Source organism: Rhinoderma darwinii, chromosome 5 (genome assembly GCF_050947455.1).
Source record: "Rhinoderma darwinii isolate aRhiDar2 chromosome 5, aRhiDar2.hap1, whole genome shotgun sequence".
Taxonomy (NCBI): domain Eukaryota; kingdom Metazoa; phylum Chordata; class Amphibia; order Anura; family Rhinodermatidae; genus Rhinoderma; species Rhinoderma darwinii.
The window spans coordinates 332,009,521-332,023,415 of NC_134691.1; the positions used below are offsets into that span (position 1 = coordinate 332,009,521).

Below are 13,895 nucleotides of genomic sequence, written 5' to 3' on the forward strand. Positions count from 1 at the left end.
TAAACGCTGCTTATTTGTTCTTGGTTTTCCCCATTGAATTCAATGGGGAGGTAAAACCCACAACAAATAGCAGTTGTTGCGTTTTTTTGCAGCGGGTTGGCAGCGATCCCGCTGCAAAAAATGAAAAAGAAAAAAACAACAACTGTACTTACCCAGAAGTCTGTGTTTCTTCCACCAGGCCGGCCTCATGGGATGACGTTTTATCAGTTTTCCGCCGCGGACATTCAGGGCGAAAAACTGCACGGAATTCCCTGCGGCGCACAGTGCGGATACGCTGCGTGCTTTTACACAGCGTATCCACCCGGTGTGAACCCAGTCAAAATACGCAGCAATTCCGCTACATGTGGACAAGCCCTAATAGTAAAAAATAAAATAACATCAGGGGCAAATTGTGCCATGTATAAGGATGTATTCACACATGCCGGTAGAGTGCTGCGTGGTTACAAACTGTACAACAGCGTTTTTTCTGTGTGAAAAACGCACAGCCAAAAACCACATTAAAAAAACAAACTGCAATTTACAGTAAAACATGTGCGGTTTATGATAGTGAGGCGCAGTACCGGCACGTTTTTACAGAGGTCCGTTTTTGCAGCGATTTTTGCTAAATTTTTCATGGAAAATAATTCACATTGCAGGATGTATGGACTTAAGCCAGAGCGAGGATTCACGAAGCGGCAGCCGCATTTGCAGGGAAAACCACGCTCACGTGGATTACCAATTGATAGTTAATTGTACGGTGCACGGTGCGAGGGCTACACCAGAGGTGCACGTGGTACACCAGGGGTGCACGGTGCGAGGGGTACACCAGGGGTGCACGGGGCGAGGGGTACACCAGGGGTGCACGTTGCGAGGGCTACACCAGGGTTGCACAGTGCGAGGGGTACACCAGGGGTGCACGGGGCGAGGGGTACACCAGGGGTGCACGTTGCGAGGGCTACACCAGGGTTGCACAGTGCGAGGGGTACACCGGGGGTGCACGGGGCGAGGGCTACACCGGGGGTGCACGGTGCGAGGGCTACACCAGGGGTGCACGGTGCGAGGGCTACACCAGGGGTGCACGGGGCGAGGGATACACCAGGGGTGCACGGGTCGAGGGGTACACCAGGGGTGCACGGGTCGAGGGGTACACCAGGGGTGCACGGGGCGAGGGGTGCACCAGTATGTCCCAGGTGCAACAATCCCCATCAATTTGGGGCTAGGACTAAACTCCAGGATGAACCTTCGTGCCACTTTGAAGCCTCATCCACTTTTTCCAACAAAGTTGCAAGTGTGGCGCAGATCATGGTTCTCCTCCGCCATATTTTTAATGCATTTACTAGTGCAAATACAGTCATAAATCTGCCGCAGTGTCTTATACCACTATAGACTTTATGTATGAAGAATAAGCAATCTTGTTTCCCATAGCAACCAGTCAAACTTAATCTGATTGGTCCCTATGGATATTATTTCTCAGACCCCCCTGTACACCCTCTTTCAGCACAGTACAGTATATGTATGACTGCACGCATGCGCATTAACAGGGATATTCTGGTTACACGCAGGCGCGTTATCACATGTACGCAGCTCTTTCCGCCAACCAGATCTACGCATGCGTCTGCTGTGCATTTCCGTTTCCGGTTGACAGTACGCACTGAGGCGCCGGAGTGATATCGTGTTGTGAGTTGTTGAGCCGCGTCTTGTGTATCCGGGATGGCTGCTGAGAAGAAACCACAAGTGGATCTGGGGCTCCTGGAGGAGGACGACGAGTTTGAGGAGTTTCCGACCGAAGGTGAGTCAGAAAAACGCGGGCTAATGGGAGAATGAGGCCTGGGGTGACTCAGGAGGAGTGAGACCTGGAGACCAAGTGTGGATAAAAGTCACCATCTACATCAATGTTCACACGTAACCGCACTATACAAGTCAGGCATGATGTGGACGGTGATTTGACGCGGTTTCCATGACAACACTGTCAGATGCTCTTGTTACCATCTCCCTATCAAATCTGATTATTTTGCTATCGTGTCTGATAAGTGATGGAGAAGGTTTGCATTTATCTATCAAGTCCTTCGTTTCCGGAGATAAGCGGCGCCAGGTATAATGTCTATGGGCAGAATAAAGATGTTTAATGAAGACTGCCTCTGCCTTTATAACAGATATCATGGGGGTGGGGCTGTATCCAGGAATGCTGACATCATCATCATCAGCGCTCACTCCATAGTAAAGTCTAAGACAGCCATTGTGGAAAGCGGGACCGGAACGAAGGTCCGCTCAATTTTTGTTTTTGGACTAAGGGGTCGCTTTAATGGCCGACCTTTGTAACTGGAACAACCCTCACCCCACCCTCCAAATTAAAAGTATTCAGCGAATCCGACCTAGAATCCGCAGGGGGTTACGACGGAAAAACTGCACCAGATTGTAGTGCAGATTTTTGGACGGACTCTCCGCTGCCGAAAACAGAGTTAGAAAAATAAATAAATACTTACCGCTTGGGTGTTGCCATAGCGACGCGGTCCTCTGTGCAGCCCGCCCTCCTGGGATGAAGCTGCAGTCCATGTGACCACTGCAGGCTGTGATTGGCTGCAGCAGTCACATGGGATGAAACATCATCCCAGGAGGCCGGGCTGCACGGAGAACAGAGTGTCGCGTCGCTATGGCAACGCCCGGGGGGTAAGCATTGTTTTTTTTTAAGTTTAAACAAAAAAAAGTTTTTGTTTTCTTTCTGACTTGCGATTTTTGCGGCAGAGTTGTAGCGTTTCCCTTGCGGAGATCGCAGCATTTGCAATTTTTTGCGTGTTAAACCTCCCATTCTATTCAATAGCGAAAACCTGTAACAAAAGAGCAGCGATTCCGCAACATAAATTGACATGCTGTGGATTAAAAAAACGCACCGCAGATCAATTTTGAGCGGTTTTTCAGCGTATATTTTCCGCAGCGTGTGGATGAGATTTTTTTAAATCTGCCACTGTAATACGCTGTGGATTGTCCGCAATTAAATCCGTTGCTGATCCGTCAAGTGGGAATTTACCCTAAATGGGATAATATACAGTAAGTTCAGAAATTCCCTGCCCCCACCATGATCTCTACTTTAAGGCCTTGTTCACACAGTGCAGATTTTGCATGTATTTATTTTTTGTCAAAACCAATAACGGAACCTAAACAGAAGAGATATATAAAGCAAGGCCTTATAGATCTCCTCTCCTGGATGCAATTCCGGTTTCGGCTTAAAAAATACATGTAAAACCTGCAGCAAATCTGCACTGTGTGAACAAGGCCTTTATCCCCAGTGCTGAGAACCCCCTTAGGCTGGGTTCACACAACCTATTTTCAGGCGTAAATGAGGCGTATTATGCCTCGATTTACGCCTGAAAATACGGCTCCAATACGTCGGCAAACATCTGCCCATTCATTTGAATGGGTTTGCCGACGTACTGTGCAGACGACCTGTCATTTACGCATCCAAACGACGACGCGTAAAAATACAGCCTCGTCAAAAGAAGTGCAGGACACTTATATACATTATATGCAGGACACTTATATACATTATATGCGGGGCACTTATATACATTATATGCAGGACACTTCTATACATTATATGCGGGACACTTCTATGCATTATATGCAGGACACTTATATACATTATATGCAGGACACTTCTATACATTATATGCGGGGCACTTATATACATTATATGCAGGACACTTATATACATTATATGCGGGACACTTATATACATTATATGCAGGACACTTATATACATTATATGCGGGACACTTATATACATTATATGCAGGACACTTCTATACATTATATGCGGGACACTTCTATGCATTATATGCGGGGCACTTATATACATTATATGCAGGACACTTATATACATTATATGCGGGACACTTCTATGCATTATATGCAGGACACTTATATACATTATATGCGGGGCACTTATATACATTATATGCAGGACACTTCTATACATTATATGCGGGACACTTCTATACATTATATGCAGGACACTTATATACATTATATGCAGGACACTTATATACATTATATGCGGGACACTTCTATACATTATATGCGGGACACTTCTATACATTATATGCGGGACACTTATATACATTATATGCGGGACACTTATATACATTATATGCGGGACACTTATATACATTATATGCGGGACACTTATATACATTATATGCGGGACACTTATATACATTATATGCAGGACACTTATATACATTATATGCGGGACACTTATATACATTATATGCGGGACACTTATATACATTATATGCGGGGCACTTATATACATTATATGCTGGACACTTATATACATTATATGCAGGACACTTATATACATTATATGCGGGACACTTATATACATTATATGCGGGACACTTCTATACATTATATGCGGGACACTTATATACATTATATGCGGGACACTTCTATACATTATATGCGGGACACTTCTATACATTATATGCAGGACACTTCTATACATTATATGCGGGACACTTATATACATTATATGCGGGACACTTATATACATTATATGCGGGACACTTATATACATTATATGCGGGACACTTATATACATTATATGCGGGACACTTCTATACATTATATGCGGGACACTTATATACATTATATGCAGGACACTTATATACATTATATGCGGGACACTTCTATACATTATATGCGGGACACTTATATACATTATATGCAGGACACTTATATACATTATATGCGGGACACTTATATACATTATATGCGGGACACTTATATACATTATATGCAGGACACTTATATACATTATATGCGGGACACTTATACACATTATATGCGGGACACTTATATACATTATATGCGGGACACTTATATACATTATATGCAGGACACTTATATACATTATATGCGGGACACTTCTATACATTATATGCGGGACACTTATATACATTATATGCGGGACACTTATATACATTATATGCGGGACACTTATATACATTATATGCGGGACACTTATATACATTATATGCGGGACACTTCTATACATTATATGCGGGACACTTATATACATTATATGCAGGACACTTGTATACATTATATGCGGGACACTTATACACATTATATGCGGGACACTTATATACATTATATGCGGGACACTTATATACATTATATGCGGGGCACTTGTATACATTATATGCGGGACACTTGTATACATTATATGCGGGACACTTATATACATTATATGCGGGACACTTATATACATTATATGCGGGACACTTATATACATTATATGCGGGACACTTATATACATTATATGCGGGACACTTATATACATTATATGCGGGACACTTGTATACATTATATGCGGGACACTTATATACATTATATGCGGGACACTTATATACATTATATGCGGGACACTTATATACATTATATGCAGGACACTTATATACATTATATGCGGGACACTTGTATACATTATATGCGGGACACTTATATACATTATATGCGGGACACTTATATACATTATATGCGGGACACTTATATACATTATATGCGGGGCACTTATATACATTATATGCAGGACACTTCTTTGGACGTTTATGGAGCCGTTTTCTCATAGACTCCAATGAAAACAGTTCCAAAAACGGACGTGAAAAACGCGAGTTGCTCAAAAAACTTCTGAAAATCAGGGGCTCTTTTCCCTTGAAAACAGCTCCGTATTTTCAGACGTTTTTGGTCACTACGTGTGCACATACCCTTATCATTTACATTATATATATATATATAGATAATAGAGAGATAGGAGAGAGATAGATAGTATAACTGGTATCAGGACATTCCCTCCCCATGTGAATGCCGCTCTAGAAGTGTATTGCAGTACGCAGCTTTGCTGGCTGGGGAAGTGCATCCTTTTATGACGGGGTTACCCTTTAAGCCCCGCCCCCTTCCCCGCAGCACGGCTTGTTCCCATCGGTTGGGTCCAGCAGTAATAATCGGTCATCTCTGCCATGTGACGTTACATTACTAGGGTATAGAGTATAAGAGGCTTCACCATGATAAGCGGCGCCTCGGGTGGGAGGACGTTTTTAACAGAATGTTTCCCCTGAAGTGAAGGGGCCACGGCTTCTCCATTCTGCTGCCCCTACTATACTATGGATAGGCCATCAATGTGAAATCCCAGGAACAAAAGGGAGTGTTGGCCAAATTGGGGGTGCGTGGATTACAGTAGACCAGGCCCTCTGACTGCCACGTTACAGGACAGCGGCATTATAAAGGGCAGGGGTGTGATTGTGTCTGATGATGCACGCTTCCTACATGGGGGAGGGGGCTGGCACAGATTTGGCATCGGGCGCAGTAGGTTCGGGTTACACTTCTGTCGGATGTTTCCTATCTACAGTTATTACACCCACTATTTGGATAATTTTGCCCCCCTGCCCTACAGAGAAGATGAGGGATAGTGCGCTGGCAGCGACAATCGATAGCGCTCACCTATGTCTGACATGTCAGTGACTACCTGCAGCTCCGCATCCCCTCCTTGATAATCCCAGAATAAGCAATTCTCTGTTTTCACCTCCAGGAAATTATATATATATATATATATATATATATATATATATATATATATCTCCATCATCATCATCTGGAGACCAAATACAGCAGAGCTCAACTTTGCTAATAGTCTTGATTAAAAAAAAATTGTGTATACAGCTACTATGCAGACTTTTGTGTCTCCATGGTAACAGACTACAAGCAAAGCCTGTGTAGTCTGATCCTGCAGTGATCTTTCCATACATCTGACTCTACTTCTTACTAACCGATCAACTGCCCATTGGCAAGAAGTAGGGGCCAGATAGAAAAGAATGACTGCAGGATCAGACGAGACAGGGTCTGTAGTTTGTTGCCATGGAGACACATGGGTCGGCATAGGAGCTGTACACCCAAAATGTTACATTTGTGAATGAAGACTCTGCAGAGTTATTTTTATATTTTAGAAGCATTAGAGCAATAAAAGAAATCGGGAACATTTTCACACATTTGGCAAACACAAATTCAAGCTGAATTATAAAATCTAAAAATCATATTATATCCCCGTACCCATATATATATATATATATTCTGAAAGTAGACACCTAGCACTTTACAATCACGGGTGTCTGGATACAATTTTGCACCAAACCGTAACGTTCCTCCGACGGAAAGGTCTAGCAGAACCCATGAACGGAAGGGTGACGCTGATGTGGACGCACACTCACCCCTGTAGTAGGGGGGGAAAAACCCCAATATCCTCTCACTGGTCAGGCCTTGTTCACACGGCACAAAAAAAAAAAGACTTCGAAACGTGTCAAAAACGCATCAACTACACAACGTGTGAACAAGGCCAAGAGGGGTGATAACCAATGTTCCCTCTAAGTCTTGGCAGCGCCTGAGCGGGGCAGTTGGGGAGCAGGACGAGTCTCCATCAATTGTGGACGATCTGATGACCAAGATTAATACCCCCCCGTAGATAGCGCCACACAGCCCCCTTGTATATACTGCTACACAGCAATCACCCCCCTGTAAATGCTAATATAGCGACTAAATAAGAGACTAAGAAAACTTATGTTAAATACTATAATATTACAAGTCCAGCAGTAAAATAGACGACCTCTATAAACACCAGTTATAGGCATCAATTCAAGAATCCTTCATTACACCACTGCCCCTATAGATAGCGCTATAGAGACCCCTGTAGATACTGCCACACAGCTCCCACCCTATAGATCGCATCAGACGCAGCCCCCTGTAGATAGCGCCACGCAGCCTCCTTGTATATACTGCTACACAGCAATCCCCCCCCCCCCTGTATATTACCACACAGCCCCCTCAACAAAAAAAAAAAAGATTGTACTTACCTTGCCCCGTGACGGACGGAGCGCTACACTGCCTCTTGGGCAGGACGCATGCGCAGACCAGCGAGATGATGTGACGTCATCGCTCCAGCCTGCGCGTGGAGTCTTATAGGCTGCGGCCACGCTAGATGCCGGACTATGGTCATATTTCTGCCTTTCCCCCCCAGTAATGATTCTGTATTGATCTGTTGTTTTCCCTCAGAGTGGCCCGGCTGTGACGAGGATGAGGACGCTCACGTTTGGGAAGATAACTGGGATGATGATAACGTAGAAGACGACTTTTCAAATCAGTTACGGTAAGAATCCAAAACTATCGACGCTCGCGGTCTTTCCTGTGGTCTGAGCGGCCGCACGTTCGTGATATCAGACGGACGTTTTCTGTGTGACTTCTCGTTCGTGGTCGGTCTGTGAAGGTCGTTCTGGGCGACCACGCATAAGTTATAACGACAAGTCGTGGCTCAGTCTCTGACTTGATCTGTGGCCGGCTTTGAACTTTTATTGATGGGATGCAGATCTGTCGTTTGCCATGAACAACTTTCCAAGGACTGCACACGACTACGACCAAAAAATCCAACACCGCATTAACTTTCCCACAGATACCTGCCTCTGATTGGCGTCTATCTAACGAAAAGGCTCCGACAATCGGCACAAAATAGTCTAAGGGGGGATTCACACGAACGTGTATTCGGTCCGTGCGGGCCGCGTGGTTTTCACGCGCCACGCAAAGACCAATACAAGTCTATGGGGCAGTACAGACAGTCCGTGCTTTTTGCGCAGCGTTTGTCAGCTGCGCAAAAAACGCGACAGGTTCAATATCTCCGCGTATTTCGCGCATCACGCACCCATTGAAGTCAATGGGTGCGTGAAAACCACGCAGGTCGCACGGAAGCACTTCCGAGCGAACCGACTGAAACAGCGCACCAGCTGTCAAAAGGATGAATGTAAACAGAAAAGCACCACGTGCTTTTCTGTTTCCGACCATCCAAACGGAGTGTCTTTGTGATGAGCGAAGCCGGACAAGCGAACCGAACTTCACCGGGTTCGGCCGAACTCGGCAAAAAAATCTCTGGTACGCGACGTCAGGAGATAGTCACTGTCCAGGGTGCTGAAAGAGTTAAACAGTTTCAGCACCCTGGACAGTGACTTCCGATCCCAATATACATGAACGTGTAAAAAAAAAAAAGAAGTTCTGACTTACCGATAACTCCAGGCTTCTTCCTCCAGTCTGACCTCCCGGGATGACAATTCAGTCCAAGTCACAGCTCCAGCCAATCACAGGCCAAGCACAGGCTGCAGCGGTCACATGGACTGCCGCGTCATCCAGGGAGGTGGGGCCCGATGTCAAGAGAGGCGCGTCACCAAGGCAACGGCCGGGAAGTTCTCGGTAAGTACAAACTTTTTCTTTTTTTTTTAACAGGTTGCTCGATATTGTGATCGGCATTCACTGTCGAGGGTGCTGAAAGAGTTACTGCCGATCAGTTAGCTATTTCAGCACCTTGGACAGTGACTGACGTCGACTAGACTCATCTCTATGATGGCGGCTGCGCGAAAATCACGCAGCCGCGCATCATACACGGATGACACACGGAGCTGTCAAGTGCCTTCTGCGCGCGCAAAAACGCAACGTTCGTCTGAATCTGCCCTAAATCTGCATTTTCAGCCGTCCAAAATCTCTAGTGTGTGTGACCGGCTTTAGTGGAGAATTTGGGTCCTAATATTGGTTTTCACGATGACTTTTTAATCATAGAAGACAGGTCGGGGGATGTCGGTCAGAATCGGTCGTGATCTGCTATTAGTTTATAAAAATATAACAAACTTTTATAAAAAGGCGTTTAGTTTGTCATCGCTGTTTTTAGTCTTTAGTTCAGAAAAATGGTGTGAATTTATTAGAATTTTTTATTTTTTTTTCCAAATGAAGTAAAAAATAAAAAAGTCCACATTTTCTGCCATGTTTTCCAGCTCTTGAGCACATCAGGAGTGATGGACAGATATACATATTTTTTTTTTGTATTTTGAAATCTAATGGGAAAAAAAAAATTGGCAAATTATTATATTTTTTTCGCTGAATTGGCGCTTTGTTTTTTTGAAAGAGCTTTTTCAAATAATTAAAAAAAAATAATTATTTTATGACTCGTTACTATTTACTGCGTGAATTTTGCCTGACGGAGTCCTGGAGATCTGTACAGCCGGCCGTACGCTAGGGATTTGAAAGATTTAGATTATTTTCTACCGAATGTTGGAGCCTTTTTGTGACCTAAACCAGCATGACCGGCGACGACCGACCACTGACATCTGTGGGAAAGTTGATCTGCTGCTTTGGTTTTTTCTCCTTCGCTGACTGGAGCGGTCCTGGAAACTCAATCATACCAAACGACAGAACTGCCTCCCATCAAGTCCAGATCCGGCCACAGATCCGGCGGCGATCGATCAGCGATTTCTTGTTTTACCTAATGGCGTTTTCCAAAACGACCGTCTGAAATCGCTAATGTACGGTCCTCTTAATACAAAGCTCTAAATCTTTGTTCATCCGACTAGATCAGGAGGATTTTGTTTAATCAATAAGGATCAATTTCAGGCTCTTTGTGTTTTGTATGACAATCCCATAAAGTCGGATGATCCTCCGAGTTGGACCACTTTTGGGGTTCTATCATTTATAATTTTGCTGTATTAAAGGAGTTTTATATAAATAAAGCTTATTTATTGTATAGAGAAAAGTTCACAAACTTTCTAAGATACTTTGTGTTTCAATTCCCCATTATTTTAAGATCTCTGCTTGCTGTCAGTGAATGGGAATATTTTTGTTAGGCCTCATGCACACAGCCGTAGCCGTGTGCAGGGCCCGTGATTACGGCACGGACGGCCGCGGAGTGTCATCCGTGATCCGTCTGCAATTCACGGTCCATGCACACATTGATTTAAATGGGCCCGGACCGCAAATGCGGGCCGTATAGTGACTTGTCCTATCTTTTTGCGGTCCGGGGACTCCCGGCCAATGTATGGACCGTGGAAACCATGGTCGTGTGCATGAGCCCATAGAAATGAACGGAACCGCATTTCTGCGGATGAATTGCGGACGCAAAAACACGGTCGTGTGCATGAGGCCTTAGAGACAGTTAATAACAGTCCTGATCGTGTCCATCTGACACAGGTGCACGGCTTGTTGCGGTGTAGCAGAGCTCTCTTGTAAGACTCAGTTCATATCTGCAATCAGGTTTTCCGTTGTTCTGCTCCTTGATACGAGCAGAACAATAAAATACTAGAACCGTCGCATGGCGGAAACCAACGACTCCCAACAGAACCTATTAACTTTAATGGGTTCTGTGGGGTTTCCATAGTGGTATCCGTTATTTTGTTTTAATGGACGTATTAAATGCTCGTGTGAATAAGGCCTGACTGGCGCGCTCCGTCACATACCCTTGTGGTACCATAGGTGGCACACGGAGGGCCCCCAGGTCTGTAAATAGGACAGCCGGATACATTTTACCTGCGCTGGCACGCTGTTGCGAACTATCAGGACATGAGAGAGATTTGTGCTGCTAATATATGCTTGAATAAGGGCCGTCTGCAGTGAGAAGTATTCGTTCTGTATAGGTTTGCATCCTTTGAATGTAAACTATGTTCCCATTCACTGACGGCAAGCAGATCTTAAAGGGAACAAGTATATTAGCAAGTGAAGAACTTCTCATTATCGAATGATTTAACTTTATTTACATGAAAATGGAAAATCCCTTTATTTTATGGATGTCATTTTGGATGTATAGAGACGGAGAGGCAGAGTTCCTATATAAATGGGGCAACAGAAGCTGAAATTCCTAATATGAGATCTCGGGGGTTGAAGGGAGCTGGCACAGGGCAATGGAAATAGCGCCAAAAAAAAGACAGAAATCTGAAAAAAAACACATGCCCTTTTTGCGTTTCCTTCTCTGACCTCCCATTGACATCAATGGGAGGCAGAGAAAGCGTTTTTCGCCCGCGGCGCTCAATGGCTGCTACCGAAAAAGGCGGCGAGAAACTGCAGGCAGGTCAAAAACGATCTCAAAATTTCTCCCTGCAAAAAACTGTGTGAACATGCCCTTAGGTTTCAGTCCCTGTTGCGCCCATGTATTAAGTGTCTTGGCCCTTTAAGCTTTTCCTTTTGTGAATTTGGCGCCTTTCTTCAGACCCGATACCATCCGGGGGTCTGCACTTCTTTCATACTTTTCACATCTTGAATGTTCTTTTTTTTTTTTTTTTTTTCAGAGCTGAACTAGAAAAACACGGATACAAAATGGAGACGGCGTAGCCGAGAAGAACGTGAACGTTTAATATTCGTTTTCTTTGTGTTTTTACAATAAATATTTTGTTGCCGTTATAATCGTTTGCCGTTTCATTGGAATAAACTGCACTTTTTGCTGAATCCTGAATATTTCCATCTGGAATGTGGAACAGGCAAGTGGAATTGTGCGTGTGAACAGGTCGTCCGGGTTTAGGGCAATGGACACTTCTACATTGAATGTTTTTTTTATTGTTCATTTGCTTCCTAATTGCAAAATTATGTAACTATTTAAATAGTCTTCATTAAAAATGTCCTACCGTTCTGCTGCTATAGAGTCTGTGCTGGTCCTGTACGTAGCTGGCTGCACTGCTGCTTCTGACATAGATCTGACAGTCAGTTCTCTCCGCTCTCCCCCTCCCTTCTCTGTGTTAGGCCGGATTCACAGGAACGTGTTCTGTCCGTGATATACAGTCCGTCTGTCGGCCGCATTTTCCGGACCAAACACAGTGCAGGGCGCCCGGCTCCTAGCATCATACTTATGTACGACGCTAGGAGTCCCTGCCTCGCTGCGGAGCTACTGTCCCATGCTGAAAACGTGATTACAGTACGGGACAGTTGTCCTGCAGCGAGGCAGGGACTCCTATGATGCTAGTAGCGTTCCTCCCTGCACTGTGTTCGGTCCGGGAAACACTACCGACATGTGGACCGTATATCACGGACCGTACGTGGTTGTGTGAATCCGGCCTTAGAGATACCTGCAGAGGGTAAATTCACCAAATATGTACACCGCTTGAAAGATTTGTCGCACTTTTAGCTGTCCGTGCAACAGATATGCAATCTACAGCCTGCCCCATATTCTCACCTGTTTCGGAAAGTGGCAAGAAAAGTAAAAAGTTGCAAATTTGAGCGCAACTCTGGCACCAAATTTTGCTGCCTGTTAGTATATTCCCCCGTATCTTGGAATATTTACCGGCCTGATACATTGCCTCACTTCTCTGCACTTCTCCTTTTAGTTCTGGAGCGGTTGTAAGTATAACAAAACATTTTGGTTAAATTCAGTTTTTTGGTGAATTTCCCAAAAATTGTCAGTGAAGTGTTAAAAGCGGGATGTATTTTTCAGACCCTTCACACGCTCCGTTGAAACAAGTCGTGTGGACGGCCCCATTGAAGTACGGGAGTCCTCACACGGGCTCTATATATACACGCTCGTCAGAATGAGCCAGAGCAGAGAGCGGCTACAAAAACCATCTTTCACGATCAAAACATTACAGAGAGATCTTATAGATTGCAACGAAAACTATGTAATGCCTAATTTCTCCTGTGGGGGTGCTGCAGGAAAATTGAACACTTGCTGTCAGCTTCTCCTTTATATGGTGACCATAGCATGCTATAGACCCATACTGGACCTCCGATTTTAGACAGGAGACTCATAGAATTTTTTTTGTATGAATCTGAAAAAAATTAAATCTGTCACTGCCCCTCCGTGGGACTACTGTCCCGTACTGAAAACGTGTTTCAGTATTGGACAGTATTCCTGCGGGGTGGCAGGGACACCTAGTGTCATACATAAGTAGATGCTAGGAGCCCGGCTCCCTGTGCATGAGGCCTGAGAGTCATGTCCAGCACAGATATTGGGACAAGGACACTCAGTGTGACCGCTACAATAGAAACCCTATTTATGTTGTGTATTTTTGTTTGTGTGCGGTTGTATCGAAGAGAAAATGGTCAAAAACTTCGTCCTTATGTCACAACGAGAAGGGGGG

General features: G+C 44.5%; 1 protein-coding gene across 1 annotated transcript; it reads left to right on the forward strand.

Annotated features, from left to right (window-relative positions):
• Positions 1 to 1,593: 1,593 nt before the first annotated feature.
• On the forward strand, positions 1,594 to 12,273 carry SEM1 (SEM1 26S proteasome subunit). Its single transcript, XM_075828766.1, has 3 exons — positions 1,594 to 1,768; positions 8,080 to 8,173; positions 12,117 to 12,273. The coding sequence occupies exons 1-3, from the start codon at positions 1,690 to 1,692 to the stop codon at positions 12,157 to 12,159; spliced, it is 216 nt and encodes a 71-aa protein (XP_075684881.1). The 5' UTR covers positions 1,594 to 1,689; the 3' UTR covers positions 12,160 to 12,273.
• Positions 12,274 to 13,895: the final 1,622 nt, after the last annotated feature.